The sequence below is a fragment of the Natrix helvetica genome, assembly GCF_964273705.1.
Source record: "Natrix helvetica genome assembly, chromosome: 1".
NCBI lineage: Eukaryota > Metazoa > Chordata > Lepidosauria > Squamata > Natricidae > Natrix > Natrix helvetica.
The window spans coordinates 75,296,322-75,316,777 of NC_138548.1; the positions used below are offsets into that span (position 1 = coordinate 75,296,322).

At 43.8% G+C, this 20,456-nt stretch overlaps 2 protein-coding genes across 2 annotated transcripts; both read left to right on the forward strand.

Annotated features, from left to right (window-relative positions):
* Window positions 1–1,536: 1,536 nt before the first annotated feature.
* On the forward strand, window positions 1,537–3,735 carry LOC309387469 (disintegrin and metalloproteinase domain-containing protein 20-like; the record flags this gene model as incomplete). The annotated part of the gene is made up of 1 exon (XM_081943950.1): window positions 1,537–3,735. The coding sequence occupies one exon, from the start codon at window positions 1,537–1,539 to the stop codon at window positions 3,733–3,735; it is 2,199 nt and encodes a 732-aa protein (XP_081800076.1).
* Window positions 3,736–16,636: 12,901 nt separating this feature from the next.
* LOC309385095 (disintegrin and metalloproteinase domain-containing protein 20-like) lies at window positions 16,637–18,825 on the forward strand (the record flags this gene model as incomplete). The annotated part of the gene is given in 2 exon segments (XM_081939192.1): window positions 16,637–18,686; window positions 18,689–18,825. Coding segments are annotated over 2 exon segments (2,187 nt in total).
* Window positions 18,826–20,456: the final 1,631 nt, after the last annotated feature.

Sequence of the window (20,456 nt, forward strand, 5' to 3'; positions counted from 1 at the left end):
AGCCTGGGGAGGGCAAAAAAGGCCTCCCCCCCTGGAGGCCCTCCAGAGGCCGAAAATGGCCCATTTGCCAACTTCCGGTCAGACCAGAAGGCTCGTTTTTCGCTCTCCCCAGGCTCCAGAGGCTTTCTAGGAGCCGGGGAGGGTGAAAATGACCTTCTCCGCCCCCCGGAGGCCCTCCAGAGGCTGGAAACAGCCTGTTTTCTGACTTCCAGGTTGCCCATTGGGCTGTTTTTCTCCTTCGGGAGGCTTCCCTGAAGCCTCCGGAGGGCGAAAAATGGCCCAACATGCAAACCATAAGTCAAATCCCAAACTTCCAGTTTGCGCGTTGGGCAGTTTTTCACCCTCCGAGGGCAAAAAACAGCCAAAAATCATCTGGCCAGTGTGCTGGAGCTGACAGAGCAATGCCTCTCGTGCCCTCAAAAATGGCTCGTGCCATAGGTTCGCCATCATGGCTCTAGGCAGATAAAATGACCTACATATGACAGTCATTAATTCCACATCTGGGGAACAGTACGTATATATTACTCTGCTGTTAGAGTACCAGTCGCTGTGTATAGAAATGCAAGGTCCTCATCCTTTGCTCTTACCAGATTTGCCATTTCTATCGGAGCGGTAGATGGCATGGCTAGTTAGCCCCACTGCCTCATTGGGTATGAGTGGATGTGGCCAGGTCTCTGTCACAATCATCACTCAGCATTTGTGGATAAGCCTCCATGCTGCCATCTGCAGCTCTAGTTCGTCGATTTTATGGACGAGAGATCTAGTGTTTGTCAAAAAAAAAAAAAACGCTTGCTAGCACTGGTCTGTGGGGCTGTTTCCATAGCTGAGCTAACAGAACAGCTCTACATCCACGCTTCTGTTTCTGCTCCTTTCACCACTGTTTATGCTTCCCAGATCCGATGATGATCCATGGAGAACCTGGAAGTCTCGCCATGCAGTTTGGTATGTTATGGGACCGCTGGAAATCACTGGTAATATCGGATTGACTTGCAAAACTGATGTTACCAGTGATTTCCAGCAGTAGCAACTCTGCATGGCTGTAGACAAGTTTTACCCCATAAGCTCCACTGTTCACACACATCCATACACACATTATTCCAAACAGCCCACCGACACTGGGAGCTCAGAGCTGCAGCATCTGCACATGATTCCATCTTGGATTATGCATCCAACTGCATCTTGGATTATCCATCCAAAACTACAGAAGCAGTACAGTCATACAAGCCATTTTTCAAATCGATCAGGATCCATTTATGGATTGTTTCCAACTTTCCTGTAAAGGAGGGTGGGGCGCTCAAATTAAAAACCTAGCAATGACTAAACAATTCTTTGGCTGTCAGTTTTTGTTCTTGCTCTATGAAGCTCCACCCATATTCCAAAGAATTCCATGTATTGTTGCTATGGTCAGAATCTTTCCTTCCTTTCCACATCACTTCCTTACTTTTTCTTTAGTCCACAAAAGTTATAGTGGACTCTCTTTCCACGAATAAGGTGTCAGAGGTTCTACTTTGATGGGTTTCTTTCTGTTGATTGAAAATGGATATGTATATTTCATGGCTATTTGTGATGCTGTTGAGGAAGAGCTTGGCTGAGACCGTTGAAGAGAGATGGCCTCCAGGCTTTAGGCGTATTTCTTATGAAACAATCATTCCCAGGAAAGTGACTCCCAAGTCTGGACATGAGGAACCAGAGCATTTAAGCTATTTACTGCAGATTGGAGGGAATAAGCAAGTGGTACATCTCAGACAGAAGTGGGGTTTGGTGCCTAAACATTTCCCTGTGTTCTACTATAATGAAGAAGGAGATCTCCAGATGGACCAGCCTTTCATCAGAGATGATTGTTTTTATCGTGGCTTTGTTCAGAATAAACCCTCTTCTCTGGTCACCCTCAGCTTTTGCTCAGGAGGACTCAGAGGCATTTTGCAATTAGAAAATAGAACATATGAAATTGAACCAGTTGAGGCATCTGATATCTTTCAGCATGTTGTATATTCTCTGGAAGAAGAAGAAAGTGCGATATCGATGAGATGTGGTGTAACGAAAGAAGAGGAATGGTATCAAAAGGCCATTATGCCAAAAATGGAAAACCTACAGGATAGAAGTGCTTCCAAGTGGTGGCCACACACTAGACATGCAGAGATTGCTTTTGTGATAGATCATGAACGATATTTGAAATTTAACAGAAATAAAACTCTAGTTGCTATGGATGTAATAGATATTCTTCATATGGCAAATTCAATGTATGAACCACTGTCTGTTAAACTGTATTTAGCTGGACTGGAAATCTGGACCCAAAAGAATCCCATAAACCTTAATTGGGACATTCATAAGACCCTTAGATCTTTCACTGATTGGAGAAAACTATCACTACAAAGCCGTCTAAGGAATGACGCTGCTCATTTATTTGCATTCAAACGTTTTAGTGAGCTAGGACTAGCATTCACAGGAGGAATTTGTAGAGATGACTATGGATCTGGTGTTGAACAATACATAACCACCAGCCTGTTCGCGATATCTTTAATCTTTGTTCATGAGCTAGGACATAATCTCGGAATGAGCCATGATAGAAAATATTGTTCATGTGAAAAAGTTCAGTGTGTTATGGCGGCAGTTCTTTCAGGCTATGATAAGTTCAGCAATTGTAGCTATAAGGATTATTTCAAGAACAGAAATGCAAAGTGTTTACTAGATCTACCAAATCCAAGTAAAACATACACCGTCAAATTTTGTGGAAACAAGGTAGTGGATGATGGAGAGCAATGTGATTGTGGTTCTGAAGCTCAGTGCAAGTCAGATCCCTGTTGCCAATCTAATTGTAAGTTGCGTCCTGGTGCTACTTGTGCATTTGGCTTATGTTGTAAAAAGTGTCAGTATCAAAAAGCTGGAATTGTTTGCAGAACAACATCTAGCAATTGTGATCTTCCTGAATACTGCAATGGAACTTCTGAAAGGTGTCCTGAAGATGTTCATGTGATGGATGGTGTCCCATGCAGAGATGGTGCATATTGCTACAATGGGAATTGCAACACTCACGACAAACAGTGCAAAACAATTTTTGGCAGCAGTGCAATAGCTGCTTCTGATGTTTGCTTCAGGGAAATGAATACCAAAGGTGATCGTTTTGGAAACTGTGGCCTTCAATATAAGAACTATAAAAAATGTAAAGTGGAGAATGTCCTGTGTGGCCGTATCCAGTGTGACAATGTGAAAAGTTTGCCTTCTTTGGAGGAACACAGTACAATAATTCAAACTTCTATTGACAAGAAGCAGTGCTGGGGTATCGACTACCACCTTGGAATCGGCATCATGGATATAGGTGCAGTGAAAGATAGCACCCCTTGTGGCAGTGACATGATATGCATCCATCAAAACTGTGTCAGTATAGGCAGCTTAATGTATGATTGTAATGTTACAAAGTGCCATAATCGGGGAGTATGTAACAGTCATAAGAATTGTCACTGTGATTACGGATGGAAACCTCCTGACTGTCAATACGAAGGCTACGGAGGCAGCATAGATAGTGGACCACCTTCAAAACTGTATGTCGGCAGACATTTGTCAAATACTAGAGTGATAGGAGGATTAATATATGGCCTTTGTGGTGCTATTGTTTCGGTTGCTGTGGTTGTACATTTCAGAAATGCACTAATGGACATGTTTAGGAAACGGGTGGGGCAAAAGTCATCCAACAGAATCAACAGAAGAAGAATATCAACAGTACATCATAAAGCATAACAACATCCAAGGTATCAAATATAAATCCTGGAAGCAATGGATAAAGACTAAAAGAACTAACTTGGGGGGCATCTTAGTGTTTAAATTATATTTTAACATAATTTTTCTTTCAGATTGATTTATGAAAAACCTTTCTTTGAAAGGAAAGGACTTCTGATATGCATTAATTTTATTTAAGAGGCATCCTTTTTATCTGAATTTCTGTATCACAAAAGAGGGAAACAGTTCTAAAATTAATTCATAACTTTCAATAGAAACTAGGGAGAGAAACTAACTCCTGTGTTAGCCTTCTCCAATTGGACAGTCATAATACAAGAAGAATTCAGTAGGAAATGATCAGTGATACTTCCTCGTAACCCAGAGATAAATCTCTTTCATCTCTACTACTAGTAGCACTATGACACCTTTGTATTTTTCCTCCTCATTTTGGTAGACTCATCTTCTTCACACCAAGGATCACTTGTACAATCAGCATGCTCTTGTTAGTAGGAAAGGATCACACAAGACTACTAAATAGGTCAGGAAGATGTCTTTAACAGCTCTCAGTGAGCGCCGAATCTTGGTTGGAAACAGGTGAAATTGCCTTCTTGAGATGTTTGTATCCAGCCTTGTCTTTTTCGTAACTCTTTGTGGATTTTGCAATATTACGTTTCTTATTTGTGATCCTGCTCTGCTTGTGAACTTCCATGTATTGCCACTCCTCTGAATATCCAATGGCATCTCTTTCCTTTCATCGCTCCTGTTCTGAAACATCATACTTCCTCGTTTATTCCACATACTGCAATGCTATTCATTTCTGCTTTTGCTTTGACAATGGAAAGGCATGGATTACTTATTTGTCCCAAATACAATTATCCATTGATTTACTTTCCAAAATCCCTTGATGTAAATAAAGCTTTCAAAGTATCTTTTGATGTTTTCCTTCATAATCTAGAATACCTAGAATACCTAGAAGAAACTGCTGTCATATTTCTTAGTAGTTATTGCTTCTAGACTGGGAGCAGCTGTTTTCTTCAAAACATCTTGCCATAAAAGCCAACCAGTTCTTAAGTTGCCACATGTATGCTTGACTCCCCATCTTTCTCTGATACATTTATCTTAGAAATTCAGTGTTGTGGTTCCTAGAAAATCCAGTTGGCAGGCTTGAAAACTTTTTCTGGGAAAGATGATCAGGGAAACAGTAACATAGGGATTGAGAGGAAAAAAGAAGACGACAGCCCTTCTCCAAGAACTTTAATAGTTTGTTCAATCCACATTGTGTGCCAAGTCAGTTACTTTGACAATGGAGTTTTTTCCTTTGATTCTTGCAGCTGCTTTCCCTTAACAAATTTGGGAAACCATTTAAGTTCAATTTGAAAAGTTCCAGCCTAGAGGAGCAAATGTGGAAAGGATATTTATACATATGCTTTTATTTTTGGAGGGTAGTTGGAGTAGATGTACAAAGAGCTGTGTAACACTCCCACACTTCCACCAATTCACAATCTAACCATCATAGGAAAATAACCAGATGATGATTTTCCCTATTCTTACATTGAATGTCACAGACTTTAGATGGGGTACGTTCCACTGATCTAACTAAAGGCTTTGGATTCCTGGTGATACAGTTGAGCTGGTGGAGGACTTTGCAGTCAGTGGTGTCAAGTCCAATAAATGTAACACTTCCAATTATTTGGTAAATTCAGTAGGTATCACTCAAAGAATTTGATTACCATTGCCTTAATGGATGTTCTTTTTCTTTAAAAAAAAACCCACCTTGATTTTCTGTTCTTTTTTACTTTTTTCGATTGTTTTTCATCATATTGAAGATGTCCTAATATTGTTACAATATATCTGCAAGTCGTACTTTCTTATTTTTCAATAATAGTAATGCTGACTGGTGTCTTTCAGTTACATGTTCTGAATTTTAAAATCCCATACGATCTCTTCTGCATCTTTTCTAAAACTTTTCAGGAATATGGTCCTAGTAATTGTTGATAATCATGAAGTCAAACATTTCACATAAGTTCCAATATACAATTTTTGCAACTCTGTCTGATGTTACTTCAGCTCAGTTTGGACAATTTTGCTACAGCCACTAATAAAATTTTAGTTTCAACTTTGATTTAACATGGTTTAATCCCAACTTATCTAGGTGTTGATTGTTGGTGACCTTGTGTTCTGGTACCACTGAAAAAAAAACCAGGAGTCATCTACAATAAGGACTGTAACAACTATTAGGTTGTTACAAAAGACAGCAAAAGACTATCCCAGTACATTCATGAATACCAACTATCAGCGATAAGACACAATGAAAACTTCTTAATCCCACAACACATGGACAGAGACAACCATAATTTGAATGGAGAAACGGTTAGCGTCCTAAGCCAAGCTAATTCTCAAAGTGCAAGGAAATTCTTGGAAACTTGGTATGCAGACAAATCAGCCATCAGCAAGCACATAGAAATAAAACAACATTTGCAGACCATTGGAAAGAGAGAATAAAAAAGTTTAAAAGGAGACAAAGAGACCAAGACATTCATTTTTGGAATTTATTTTTAGTAGGTTTTTGATACCACTCAACATAAGATGCATAGAATCTATAGAATCAAATGTGATCTTTGTTGAACAGGACAATTCTTCTTCTTTTATGTAACATAAAAGCACAGTCTGTTCAGCTTTTAAAATTGGGTTTATTTGTATTAAGAATGCAACCTTGTGGTCTTTTAAGAGATTCTCCCTTCCCCCCTCACCGCCCACCCTCTGATAATTGTCTTTAAGTATTTGGTATGTAAAAAGACCAAGATCTTTTTATAGCTAAAGATGACCTGGACGAAAGGAAGAAAAGCTAAATAAGCATGAATTAGAAATTAGAAGGTTCATCAATTTATTGATTTTGAGCTCTTACAAAGCAACGCCCCTCCTGGTGTGACAGGCTACTTCACTATCCACTCAAATTATGAACTAATACACTTCAATTCACACCTTGAGCCAATCAGAGAAAATATGCAGCTTATTCCTGTTAGATAAACTGGAGGGCAATAGGACATGAACAGAAGTTATTCTACATTTGGTTTTTTAAACTCTACCTACATTCCAAAATCGATTGCAATTCTGTTGCTATGTACAGAATCCTTATATTCAAAACTTTAAGTTTCTCTCTCTCCCTCTCTCTTTGTCTCTGTCTTTCATTATCCCTCCATCTCTCTGTCTTCCTCCCTCCGCCCTCTCCCTTTTCTATAATAAGGTTCTACCCTCGTTCTGTGAAAATGAGTACCTTTCTGCCATTGTTGAGTGTGATATTGCTTAAGATCATCCAAAATGCAGCTTCTAGACAAGCACCTCTTCAGGGCTTCAGATATGTGTCTTACGACATGATCATCCCAAGGAAGCTGTCTCCCAAGTATGGGCAAGAAGAACCCCAGGGTGTGAGCTACCTCCTGCACATTGAAGGAAGTCCCCATGTGGTATTCTTCAGGCAAAGAAGGAACTTCATCCCTAAGGTCTTTCCTGTCTTCACCTATGACAGTGATGGCGAAACTATGGCAGCTGAGTTCACCCTTTTTTAAAGCCATTTCTCGCCCTCCCCAGGCTCCAGAGGCTTTATAGGAGCCTGGGGTGGGCGAAAAGAGCCTCCCCCCCCCCCGTAGGCCCTCCGGAGGCTTCATGAGCTTCCCTAAAGCCTCCGGAGCACAAAAAACCCGGCCCTACGAGCAAACCGGAAGTTTGGGAACTGACTTCCTGTTTGCTCAGAGGGTTGTTTTGACTGCCCCGTAGGCTTCAGGGAAGCCTCTTGATGGTCCCTGAAGCCTTCGGAGTGCTTAAAACGACCCTCCAAACAAACCGGAAGTGACTTCCGGTTTGCTCGGAGGGTCGTTTTGACTGCTTCGGAGGCTTCAGGGAAGCCTCCTGAAGGTCCCTGAAGCCTCCGGAGGGCTTCTGGTGGGGCGGGGGGGGGCTGTTTTAGGCCTCCCCATGCTCCTATAAAGCCTTGAGCCTGGGGAGGGCGAAAAAAGCATGAAAAAATGGGAGGGTTCGTGCCTGTAGTGCACGCATGCGCACTAGGGGGGTTGCGCATTGCATTATGGGTGCAATGCCTGCACACGACCTCCCTGCGCTCCCCCCACTTATGGCACGCGAGCCAAAAAAGGTTCACCATCGCTGACCTATGATATAGCAGGAGATCTCCAGGTGGATCATCCTTTTATCAAGGATGATTGTTTCTACCATGGATTTACGTATATAGAGAATGTCCCCTTTTCGAGTCACCCGCAGTACATGTTCAGGAGGGCTGAGAGGTCTCTTGCTAAGACCTATGAAATTGAACCAGACCAGGAATCTTCTACCTTTCAGCATGTGGTGTTTCAGTTAGAAGTAGAGGAAGGGGCTCCCCGAATGATTTGTGGAGTATTTCTACTCACAGGATACAGCTTGTATTGTGTCTCCTTACCAGTGGTGGGTTTAAAAAATGTTTGGAACCTACTCTGTGGGTGTGGCCTGCTTTGTGGGAGTGGCTTGCTGGCCATGTGAACAGGTAGGGGTGGCGTGCCGGCCATGTGACTGGGTGGGAGTGGCTTGGCAGTCATGTGACTGGGTGGGAGTGGCCAAAACGATGTCACTGAATTCTTTGCCCCAATGGATGAAATCCAAAAGTATGAAAGAAAACACCAATTATGTAAGGAAAGGTCACTAAAACGTATAAGGAAATATTATTAGTTCTTGATCATTATTAATGTGTAGATAACTGCCGGACATTACACACCCACACAAACTATGACAGTGCCAGGAAAACACCAAAAAATAAGAATTCCCTCTCCCCAAAAGACTGCAAATGAAACCAGTTTTTTTACCTAACCCTAAGGACAGGAAAGACAAAGCCACTGGAATAAAAACCATCAAGGCATTGTGGGAAATTATAAAGGACAGTGCCAGGAAGCTCACAGAACCAGGAACCACCTCAGAATTATCTAAACAACCAGGGTGAAACACTAAATCTGACAAAGCTGCCTTGCACCAACCTGGCCTGCCCATAGGAAAGCAGCCACTTTGAGACACATAAACCTGGTCTGAACACTTAAAAGCAACATATTGCATCACAAAGAAAACATTTGCAAAAAGGAATAACATTTCTTGTAGTAAATATATTTTATAAACAATTAAAAAATAAAAATTCCCTAAAAATAATTTAAAAAAATATTCTATAAATAAAAAAATCCTTTAAAACCATTGTTAAGTATTCCACACACAATAATTTATACTGTAACCATTTCAAGCTATTCTACCAGTAGTAATTTATACTGTAACCATTTCAAGGTATTCTACCAGCAATAATTTATACTGTTTTAAAATATTCTATATTCAATACTTTTAAGTAAAACGATTTTAAAAAATTCTATGAATAAATAAACAATAAATAAAATATTCTTTTAAAAAACATTAAAAGAATTAAAAAAAAACCAGGTCACTTACCAGCAAGCAGAATCAGCAGCTCTCTGATGCGATGGATGCAGCAGGGAGCAGACAGGCAACGAGGCAGCAGGACAGGTAAACTTACTGGACTGGAGGGACAAGGGTTGTCGGATAGCTAGGCTGGAGAGGGGGGCGGGGGGCTTTCAGCTGCGTGGTGTAAGCCAGCTCGCGGCTTTCATGAGGGAAGGCCTGAAGGCCTTCCCTCGCGAAAGGTAGCCTGCTGCCGCCACCCACCCGCTTTCGGCCACATGGTGTATGCCAGCTCGCGAAAGCTAGCCTGCCGCTGCCGCCGCTATGGCCACCCACCCACTTTCGGCCATGTGGCATAGCCCATCTCGCGGCTTTTGTGAGGCAAGGCTTGAGGGCCTTACCTCGCAAAAGCTAGGACGCTGCCGCCGCCACCAACCCGCTTTCGGCAGCATGCGAAAACCCGCACTGGCGCCATCGCCAACCAGTGCCTTTCCGCCATGCGGCGTACACCAGCTTGAGGCTTTCGCGAGGCAAGGCCTGAAGGCCTTCCATCGCAAAAGCTAGTCTGCTGCCACCCCCGCCGCCCACCCGCTTTCAGCCACGCGATGTATGCCAGCTCAAGGCTTTCGCCAGGCAAGGCCTGGAAGGCCTTCCCTCGTGAAAGCCGCTAGCTGCCGTAAGCTAGCCTCCCGCCGCACCTCCTCGCGCTTAGTTGCTTACCTGAGGGAAGCAGCAAGCTGCTGGAAGGCAAATCGAAGTGAAGGGAGGACCGATCAGCAAGCACAATGTGACAGCTGCTCGGGAACGAGAAGAATATTGGCTGTTGGCACCATGCTTTTAAACGGGTCGCCTCCAGCCCGCTCACTGATTGGCTGGACTCCAGCCAATCAGTGCGTGGCAGGCTGAGCTAGTTTAGTGCAGATGGGCGGGGGAGTGAGCGAGCTGCGACAGGACAGCCAGGGCGAGTGAGCGAGAGGGCCGGGGCAGGCGTTCCAGAAGTTACTTCCGGGTCCATCGGTCGAACCTCTTCTCACCAGATCGGTAAATTTCACCAACCGGTTCTCCCAAAATGAAAATGACACTGGAGAACAACTCCACATTTGCTGCTTAGATCCACACCTTTGTCTCGTTGCTCCTCTGTTCCTCCACTCAGGACAGCTTCTCTGGAGATGCTCAGTAGAACTGCATGTGTAGCATCTCTTCACAAAGTTAACTCTTTCAGTTGCTCTGCCAGCATCCTGGACTGTTGGAGATGCTGGTCTGTGCTGAACACACTCTCCTCCCTTTCTTGCTCTCCTCTCTAGCCGTTTCTGCTGCTCCTCTAACAACCAACCAGTTAAATATGCCATGGTTAAATCCTGTCCTTGCATGGACTCTAGACTAGTCATAAGAACATCCCATGAACTCTCCAAAGACCTAAGCACCACATACACCTTGTGTGCTTCAGGAAAATACAATACAATACAATACAATGCAATGCAATAATACAATACAATACAATGCAATAGTAGAGTTGGAAGGGACCTTGGAGGTCTTCTAGTCCAACCCCCTGCCTAGGCAGGAAACCCTATACCGTTTCAGACAAATGGCTATCCAACATCTTCTTAAAGACTTCCAGTGTTGGGGCATTCACAACTTCTGGAGGCAAGCTGTTCCACTGATTAATTGTTCTAACTGTCAGGAAATTTCTCCTCAGTTCTAAGTTGCTTCTCTCCTTGATTAGTTTCCACCCATTGCTTCTTGTTCTACCCTCAGGTGCCTTGAATTTGAAAAGTCATTCCCTTTTCTTCCAACTCAAGGAATGTCCTTCTCATATTCTGCAAATGTGTGGAAATACACTCTCCTGGCTTCAGCTGTGCCTTATACAGTTTCCTAGTCAGCAACACCTTGCTACCCGCAGTCTCACTCACATACACTTTTTATTTATTTATTTATTTATTTATTATTAGCGTTTATATACCGCCCCCTCTCCCGAAAGGGACTCGGGGCGGTGTACAACAGATTAAAACATAGAAATAACTACAGAAATACATATATATGAGGAGGATAAAATATGCCAAACTGTACTGCTAATAAATAAATCAATACAAAAGTTTAAAATATCAGATTAAATTTAAAACACTATCCCTCTAAAAACCAGCAAGAATGTGTATGCCAGGAGGTAGACGTTATAAATTATGCCAAACCAGCCAATCGGAACAGGTGTGTCTTCAGTTTCTGTCGGAAGGAGCGGAGGTCAGTAGTGGTTCTAATGTCGGGGGGGAGGTCATTCCAGAGGGTTGGGCCCATCACAGAGAAGGCCCTACTCCTCGGTGTCGCCCGTTGGCATTGCCTCGTGGACGGCACCAGGAGAAGGCCCTCCCTGTGAGAGCGGATTGGCTGCAGGGATGTATGTGGGAGGATGCGATCCCGCAGGTAACTAGGCCCTATGCCATGGAGCGCTTTAAAAATGGTGATCAGAACCTTGAAACGCACCCGAAAGACCACAGGTAGCCAGTGCAGCTCGCGCAGGAGAGGTGTTACGTGGGAGTACCTAGTACTCCCCATGACTACCCGCGCGGCTGCGTTCTGGACTAGCTGCAGTCCTCGGGCGCGTCCCAAGGGAAGCCCCATGTAGAGAGTGTTACAGTAGTCCAGGCGAGACGTCACCAGTGCGTGAGTGACTGTGCGTAGGGCATCACGGTCCAGAAGGGGGCGCAATTGGCGCACCACGCGAACCTGGTGGAACGCCCCCCTTGCCACGGCTGCCACATGATCATCCATTGACAGCCGGGCGTCTAGGAGGACGCCCAAATTGCGCGCCCGTTCCACAGGGGGCAATTGTTCGCCCCCTATGGCCAGTGATGGAATCAGCTGGCTGAACCGAGGTGCCGGTAGCCACAGCCACTCGGTCTTGGAGGGGTTGAGCTTGAGTCTGTTGTCCCCCAGCCAGACCCCGACGGCTTCCAAACACCGGGACATCACTTCGACAGCCTCGTTGGGGTGGCTTGGGGTTGAGATGTACAACTGAGTATCATCAGCGTACAGATGGTACTCAACCCCAAAACCACGGATGAGCTCACCCAGCGGCTTCACATATGCGTTGAACAAAAGGGGCGAGAGGACCGACCCCTGCGGCACCCCACAAGAGAGTGGCCTCGGGGTCGACCTCTGCCCCCCAATCAACACATATTGCATCCGGCCGGAGAGGTAGGAGCTGAACCACCGTAAAACGGTGCCTCCGACTCCCATCCCCTCCAGCCGGCGCAATAGGATACCATGGTCGATGGTATCAAAAGCCGCTGAGAGGTCTAATAGGACCAGGATAGAGGAGCAACCTCTATCTCTGGCCCTCCAGAGATCATCCACCAACGCGACCAAGGCTGTCTCGGTGCTGTGCCCGGGTCGGAAGCCGGACTGGCGTGGGTCTAGATATACGGATTCGTCAAGGTGACGTGGAAATTGCTCCGCCACCATATTCTCAACAACCTTCGCTAAAAAGGGGAGGTTGGAGACTGGACGATAACTAGCTAGCTCCGTTGGGTCAAGTGAAGGCCTCTTGAGCAGGGGCCTCACCACCGCCTCTTTCAAGGCAGTCGGTAAGGAACCCTCGCTCAATGAGGCGTTCACCAGGCCCAGAAGCCAGCCTCGCGTCCCCTCCCAGGATGCCAGTACCAACCAGGAGGGGCACGGGTCCATTGAACATGTGGTGGGTCGCAGCCGTCCACGCAACCCGTCTAAATCCTCGGGGGCAACAGAGTCAAACTCCTCCCAGAGTGGGCTCACAAGACTCACTGATGTCGGCTCGTCCGGTCCACTGGGGGGGCCCCATCCGCTCCGGATCTGAGCGACTTTGTCTTGCAGATATTCCCCAAACTCCTCTGCTCTTCCCTGCAAGGGTGCCTCTCGCGTCTCCTGCGACAGGAGAGAGCGGGTCACCCTAAACAGGGCGGCAGGGCGGTTATCCGCAGACGCAATGAGAGCGGCACAATGTCTATGTTTAGCCGCTCTCAATGCCACAAGGTAGGTCCGTATATAGGCTCTTACCTGTGTTCGGTCAGATTCGGAGCGTGAGGACCTCCACCTGCTCTCTAGACGTCTCCTATGGCGCTTCATCACCCTAAGCTCCTCGGTGTACCAGGGAGCCCGGGTGGATCGTTGCCGTAGGAGAGGTCGCAGAGGCGCAACCCGGTCCAAGGCCCCCGCCGTCGCCCTATTCCAGGCGTCGACTAGGTCCTCCGACCGAGTGCGGGTCAGGGCTACAGGTAAAGGCCCAAGCTCCGTCTGGAACCTGTCCGGTTCCATCAAGTGCTTGGGGCGGTACCAGCTTGAACAAACTGGCTCCGCCTCCTCGCGGTGGAGGGTAGCGCCAGGGAAGTCCAGCCGGAGACATGAGTGATCTGACCATGACAGGGGCATAATCTCTAAATCCCCAATTCCCAGATCACTCGTACACACTGCGCAACTCCTCCCAGCACTGTTTTGCAGATTGTTTTTTTAAACATTTTTAATTAGATAAACATTAAAAACATTGGACATAGTGCGACAATTCTGGCATAAGCATTTCCATATAGTTTTTGAATCTTACAACAATTACAGTTTATATCCATTACATAGGTATGTGTAGTCAGTCAAATTACCTTCCCACTAATCCCTTTTTAATATAATTACTAACCATACAAATACATATCCAATTCCTACCTATCACACAATCTTAATACCATATTTTCCAATTCTTAACCTGTCTGCGTTTTTCTGTGCTGACCTTTCCCCCTCATTTCTAACCATCGGTACCATTCATGCCAAATTCCATGATATTCCATCTCACCCTTGTCTTTGAGCCCTAGAGTCAGTCTGTCCATTTCTGCGCACATCAGTATCTTGTTTATTATTTCTTCTTCCGAGAGCATCTCTTTATTTTTCCATTTTTGTGCAAAAACCAGTCTTGCTGCCACTAAAATATGCAGCACTAAATAAATCCACCTTTGCCATATTTTTCTTTTGTGATTCCTAATAAAAATAGTTCTGGCCTCAACTCCATCTTTTGATTTAGCATCTCTTTCTCATCTGGTGCCAAAAAAGCATGGCTTTCGGGCACTCCCACCACATATAGTAAAATGTTCCTAACGCAGCATTACGTTTCCAACATCGTGGCACTAAGTTTTTATTAATTTTAGCTGATCTTGTGGGTGGGATGTGCCACCTATAGAACATCTTGTATAAGTTTTCCTTATAGGAGGTGGCTAAAGTTAACTTACTGTTTCTTTCTCATAGGTCTTGCCAATTGTCCAAATCTATGCTGTAACCAAACTTCCTACTCCATGCTAACATAGTTTCCTTTACCTGCTCTTCCGCCATTGTGTAAGTTCACTTATTGGTATAGTTTTTAAATCATTTTTTCCTCTTCACCTAGTAAAATGTTATCTAATTTTGTGGGTTCTTTCTTAATGCCCCATTCTTTTTTGTCTTTTACGTATCTGGACTGGACTTATAAATAAGCCCACCATTCCACTTCGGTTCCTTCGTCGTATAATTCTTTTCTGGATTTTAGTTCACCTCTTTCATTTAGCATCGCCTTATAAGTTATTACTTTCCCTAAATTAATACAGTTTGGATGTAGGAACATCTCCAGCGTCGATAACCAGTTTGGGGTTTCATGTAATTTTGCTGTTTGATCCTCATCCAGACATCAAGTAAATCTCATTTTATATGATGCCTCTGGAAGTACTGGTGGGCTTTATATTTTCCATCCCTTAGGAAGGCATGCCACCCCATTTGCAAACCATGACATAAATAAAGATTTCAACGTATTTTTTGATGTTTTCCTTCATAATGTAAAATACCTAGAAGAAAATGCTATCATATTTCTTAATAGCAAGCCACATCCATGAACACCAACTAGCAGCGAGAAGACAGAATGAAAACAATCCCACAACTCATGGACAGACACAACCAGTGGTGGGTTTCTGCCGGATTGCACCGGATCGCGCGATCCTGTTGGTAAATGAACCCGGAAGTAAGTTCTTGCCCCGCCCCTGTCACGGGACGGCGCTTGCCTGCGCTCCACCAGTTCGGGCACGACCGGAGAAGTTTCCTCACTGGAGCTCCTGAAAGGGACGCAGGCTCAGCCTGCCAGGCTGCCACCGCTCCACTGAAGACATTTCTGAGAAGAGAAACTTCTCCGGTCACGCCTGAGCTGGTGAAGTGCTAGAAGGGGGTGGGGGAAGGAGCAGAAAAGACAAAAAGGAGAATGAAAGGGAGAAAGAGGAGGTGGGGGATAGTGGGATCCTTGCTGCTTTCTGAGCTTGGTGGTTTTCTTACAGACATTTCATTACCAAACTAGGTAACATCATCAGTGCTAGAAGGGAGTGGGGTTGTGGGGAAAGGAGGAGGAGAAGTCGAAGGACAAAAAGGAAAAAGATAAGGAGGGAGAGGACTGTGGGGTCCTTTGGTGTTCTCTGAACTTGGCCGGCAAGCCACTCCCACCCGGTCACATGGCCGGCAAGTCACTCCCACCCAGTCACATGGCCGGCAAGCCACTCCCACAAAGGAGGCCACACCCACAGAGTAGGTTCCAAAAAACTTTGAAACCCACCACTGGACACAACCATTATTTGAATGGGGAAATGGTTATCATCCTAGATCAAGCTAATTCTCTGTGCAAGTGAATTATTGGAAACTTGGGTTTCAAACAGATGAGCCATCAACAGGCACATAGAAATAAAACCACAGTTGCAGCCCATTGGAAAGAGATAATCAAAAAGTTAAAAAGGAAGTGAAGATGCCAAAACATTCGTTTTGGGCATCTATTTTTAGTAGGCTTTTCATCCCACTCAACATCAGATGCATAGAATTTATAGATTTCAGCACAATCTTTGTTGAACAGGACAATTGTTCTTCTTGTTGATCTCTCATGTAACAAAAGTACAGTCTGCTCAGCCTTTGAAATTGGGTTTATTTGTGCTAAGAGTGCAACCTTGTGGTCTTTAATAGATTCTGCCCGCTCCCTAATAGTTGTAAAAATTCTTGCAGCAAAGACTGAGCCACTTGGTATGAAAGAGCCACAGATCCTTTTATAGCCAAAGATGACCTGGAGGAAAGGAGGAAAAGCCAAATAAACATGAATTAGAAATTAGAAGGTTCAGCGGGTTATTGATTTTGAGCTCTTACACAGCCACACGTCGCCTGGTGTGATAGGCTACTTCAATATCCACTCAAATTATTGAACTTCAATTCACACCTTGAGCCAACTAGAGAAAATATCAGTTTATTACTGTTCGAGAGCACTAGGATATGAACAGTAGTTATTCTATATTGGTTGTTTAAACTCCACCTCCATTCCAAAAATCTATTGCATTTCTGTTGCTACTGGTATGTTCAGAATCCTCATTTTCAAATCTTCAAATTCAAAACACTAAGTCAATCTGTCTGTCTCGCCCTCCTCCTTCCCTCCCTCTCTCTCCTCCTTTTCCAGAACAAGGTCAATTCCTACCTTCGTTCTGCAAAAATGAGTACTAGTCTGTCATTGTTGAGTGTGATGTTGCTTAAGATCATCCAAAATGCAGCTTCTGGACAGGGGCCTCCTCAGGGCTTCAGATATGCGTTTTACGACGTGATCATCCCGAGGAAGCTGTCTCCCAAGTATGGGCAAGAAGAACCCCAGGATGTGAGCTACCTCCTGCCCATTGAAGGAAGTCCCCATGTGGTATTCCTCAGGCAAAGAAGGAACTTCATCCCTAAGGTCTTTCCTGTCTTTACCTATGATACATCAGGAGGACTCCAGGTGGATCATCCTTTTATCAAGGATGATTGTTTCTACCATGGATTTATACAGAGAAAGTCCCCTTCTCGAGTCACCCTCAGTACATGTTCAGGAGGCCTGAGAGGTCTCTTGCAAATGGAAAATAAGACCTATGAAATTGAACCAGTCCAGGAATCTTCTATCTTTCAACACATGGTTTTTCGGTTAGAAGTAGAGGAAAGGGCTCCCCGAATGACTTGTGGAGTAGGAGAAAAACAGCAGAGCCATCAAGAGGACATAATTCCTGAAACAGAGAATCTTAGAAACAAAGAAGGTTTTGGAAAATCCTGGTGGCCACATACAAGATATGTTGAGGTAGCAATTGTAATTGATCATGAACGATATTTGAAGTTTCACCGCAATGAATCTTTTATTACGATGCAAGTTCTAGATATTATTCACACTGCAAATTCATTCTATGATCCACTTTCTGTTCATCTGTCAATAACAGGCTTAGTGATCTGGTCACAAAAAAATCTCATAAACATTACCCATATAGCAGATGACACACTTTTATCATTTAATGAATGGAGAACAAACCATTTACTTGATATTTTAAAGAATGATGTTGCTCACTTATTTGCTTATAAAGATTTTGGGATAACAGTAGGACTTGCATATATAGGTAGTATATGTAGCAATTACGGGGCAAGTGCTATTGAATCCTATAGAACGCCCAGTTTGTTTTATATGTCTGTCATATTTACCCATGAACTGGGACACAATCTTGGAATGCAGCATGATGGACAATTTTGTCATTGTGAAAAGAGTGAATGCATTATGGCACCCCATGCAGCAGAGACTGATAAATTTAGTAACTGCAGTTACAAGGATTATTTCCACTATAGAAACACCGGGTGTTTACTTGTCCCACCAGACACTAACACAACATTTACATTTGAATCCTGTGGTAACAAAAGAGTGGAAATGGGAGAGCAGTGTGACTGTGGGTCAGAAACACAATGCAAGTCAGATCCCTGCTGCCAAGCTAATTGTCGCTTGCGCCCTGCGGCTGTTTGTGCCTTTGGACTGTGCTGTGCTAACTGCCAGTATCGTCAACGTGGAACTGTTTGCAGAGAGAAGATTAGCAGTTGTGATCTCCCTGAATATTGCAATGGGACTTCAGAGCACTGTCCAGAAGATGTGCATGTGCAAGATGGTGCTGTGTGCAATGATGGTGTGTATTGTTATCATGGGAACTGCACGACTCATGATATGCAGTGCAAAATGATATTTGGTAGTGGAGCAACAGTCGCTTCTGAAGTTTGCTTCATAGAAGTGAATAAAAAGGGTGATCGCTTTGGCAACTGCGGCCTTAAACATGGAATTTACAAGAAATGCAATACTGGGGATAGCCTGTGTGGCCGTATCCAGTGTAAAAATGAAGAAATTCCTTCTTTGGAGGAGCACAGTACAATAATTCAAACTTACACCGAATATGATGATTGCTTCGGCACTGACTACCACACTGGGATGAAGGTAAATGATATTGGAGCCGTGAGAGATGGTACTCCTTGTGGCAATAACAAGTTGTGCATTGAGGGTAGTTGCGTCAATGTGTCCATTCTGAAATATGATTGTAATGTTACAATGTGCCACAATCGTGGAGTTTGTAACACTCTCAAACACTGTCACTGTGATGTTGGATGGGCCCCTCCAGACTGCAGAAGTAATGGCTCTGGAGGTAGCATTGACAGTGGGCCACTTCCACTTTCAGTACAGGCTAAAGCTGAAATGAAAACCTCAGCTGTAGCTGCAAACTCTCTGCTTTTTGTGTCACAATTGTTTGTACTGGTCTGGTTATCTGGCTCAAGGATGGGCTGAGAAACCCATTTGGAAAATTTCAGGGAAGAATTCATGCTACGAAATCAAAAGATGAAGGAATACCAGTGTAACTCATCTGTGGTAAGAATGAAAAACCCATTCAGTATAAGCACAGGAATTAACAATCAATTTGAAAAACAAAGACTTCCAAAATTTCATTGTTTAAAGATGTCACCCCAGACACATTTTTTTTGGTGGGGAGGGAATTTGGCTACTTTGGAGGGGAAGAAACCCCCTGATCTATGTAAAGTAGACTTCCAGCAAATCTCTCATTTCTAAAGAATAATAAATAGTTTTAATTTTAGATCTCAAAACTCCAGTTCAAAGTGGAAGGAAGAGATAATTCAGAGGCAGCTTGTCCCAGTCTGATGGTTCCTAGTTTCTATTAACATGCTGAAAGTTATAGTAGCAAGAAAGCGCAATTAAAACCCACCATTAGTTTTTTACTACTTCTTCATTTTTCTGCTGGAATATTTTTATTCTCACTAAGAATTAGTGCAGTCAGTCATCATAATAGATCAACTAGTGTCTTCTCTCTGAAAGTCAGATAATTTATTTTCAGGATTAATGAAAAACTGCTTGCTCCTCTCCTACCAAAGTCATTGGCTGAAAAAACTGCTACAGATACAATGATAGGTGGTTTTCTCTGTAGCCCAATAAATACTTTTATTAACCCTTGAGTGAAGTCTTAAAAGAACTTTAGAATCATCTGAAGCTGCTGATTGAGTCTGCTTCTGGATTGACCTGCGGTGATCATCAAATGGCCACTGACGAGAACTCTCCAGGATAGGCTTGTAAATGAAGCATATATGAGATGCAGATACATTGACCAATAGACAGCTAAGCCAACAGTACATTGGATGTCAAGGAAAGATGGAGAAGCAAACTCAATGACTACTGGAGAAAGATATCTCCGACATGGGCCTCTGTGTTATTCAGTTATAACTTTTCTCATCAGTTCTACTATGATTGATCTGTTTGAAATAAATTGCTTTTTAGATTTTTATCCCACTGGAAACATTAGCTCTCAGTGTCATCTGTGTAGCCATCTACCAATTCCTCAGACCCGCAACACACACACACACACACACACACACACACACACACATTCAGAGATAGAGAAACAGACAAAGAGAACAACACATTCATATAAACCAACTCTCAACTCCCTGCTGCTCTTAATCTGATAGAAGGTTACCTTCATTCAATTACCACCAAGTTGCCTTCTGGCTCTTACCCAGAAACAAGAATCAATCAATTTTTAATGGTACCTGAAACAAAGAAATGCAGCCATGTTGATTCTTCCTTTCTTCTTACTGGGGACAGTCCCGGTGTGGCTCCCTCTCCATTCTCCACCATAATGAGAATGTTAACTGGACAGCCCTTCCTTTTGCTTCCAAGGCTGGCCAATTGTGCTTGTGTTCAGCAGAGATCCGGACTACTGTACCAACAAGGAGAAAGTCCACCAGTGAGTCAGCTCCAAATGCAGTGGATGTCCTTCCTTGATCCATTGCTCTGTGACTCCACTCCACATCCAAAACATGTCACACGAAGTAAATGAAATGGTAATAAGGAGCCCAAAAGATAATTTCTTTCTCTTTATATATTATTTCCTTTGGCTAAACTGTTATTGTGTGGAATTAGGTGGGGTTGCTATCATTTGTGCAGCTTCCAAGAGGGAAAAGATGTCCTGTGCTACTTT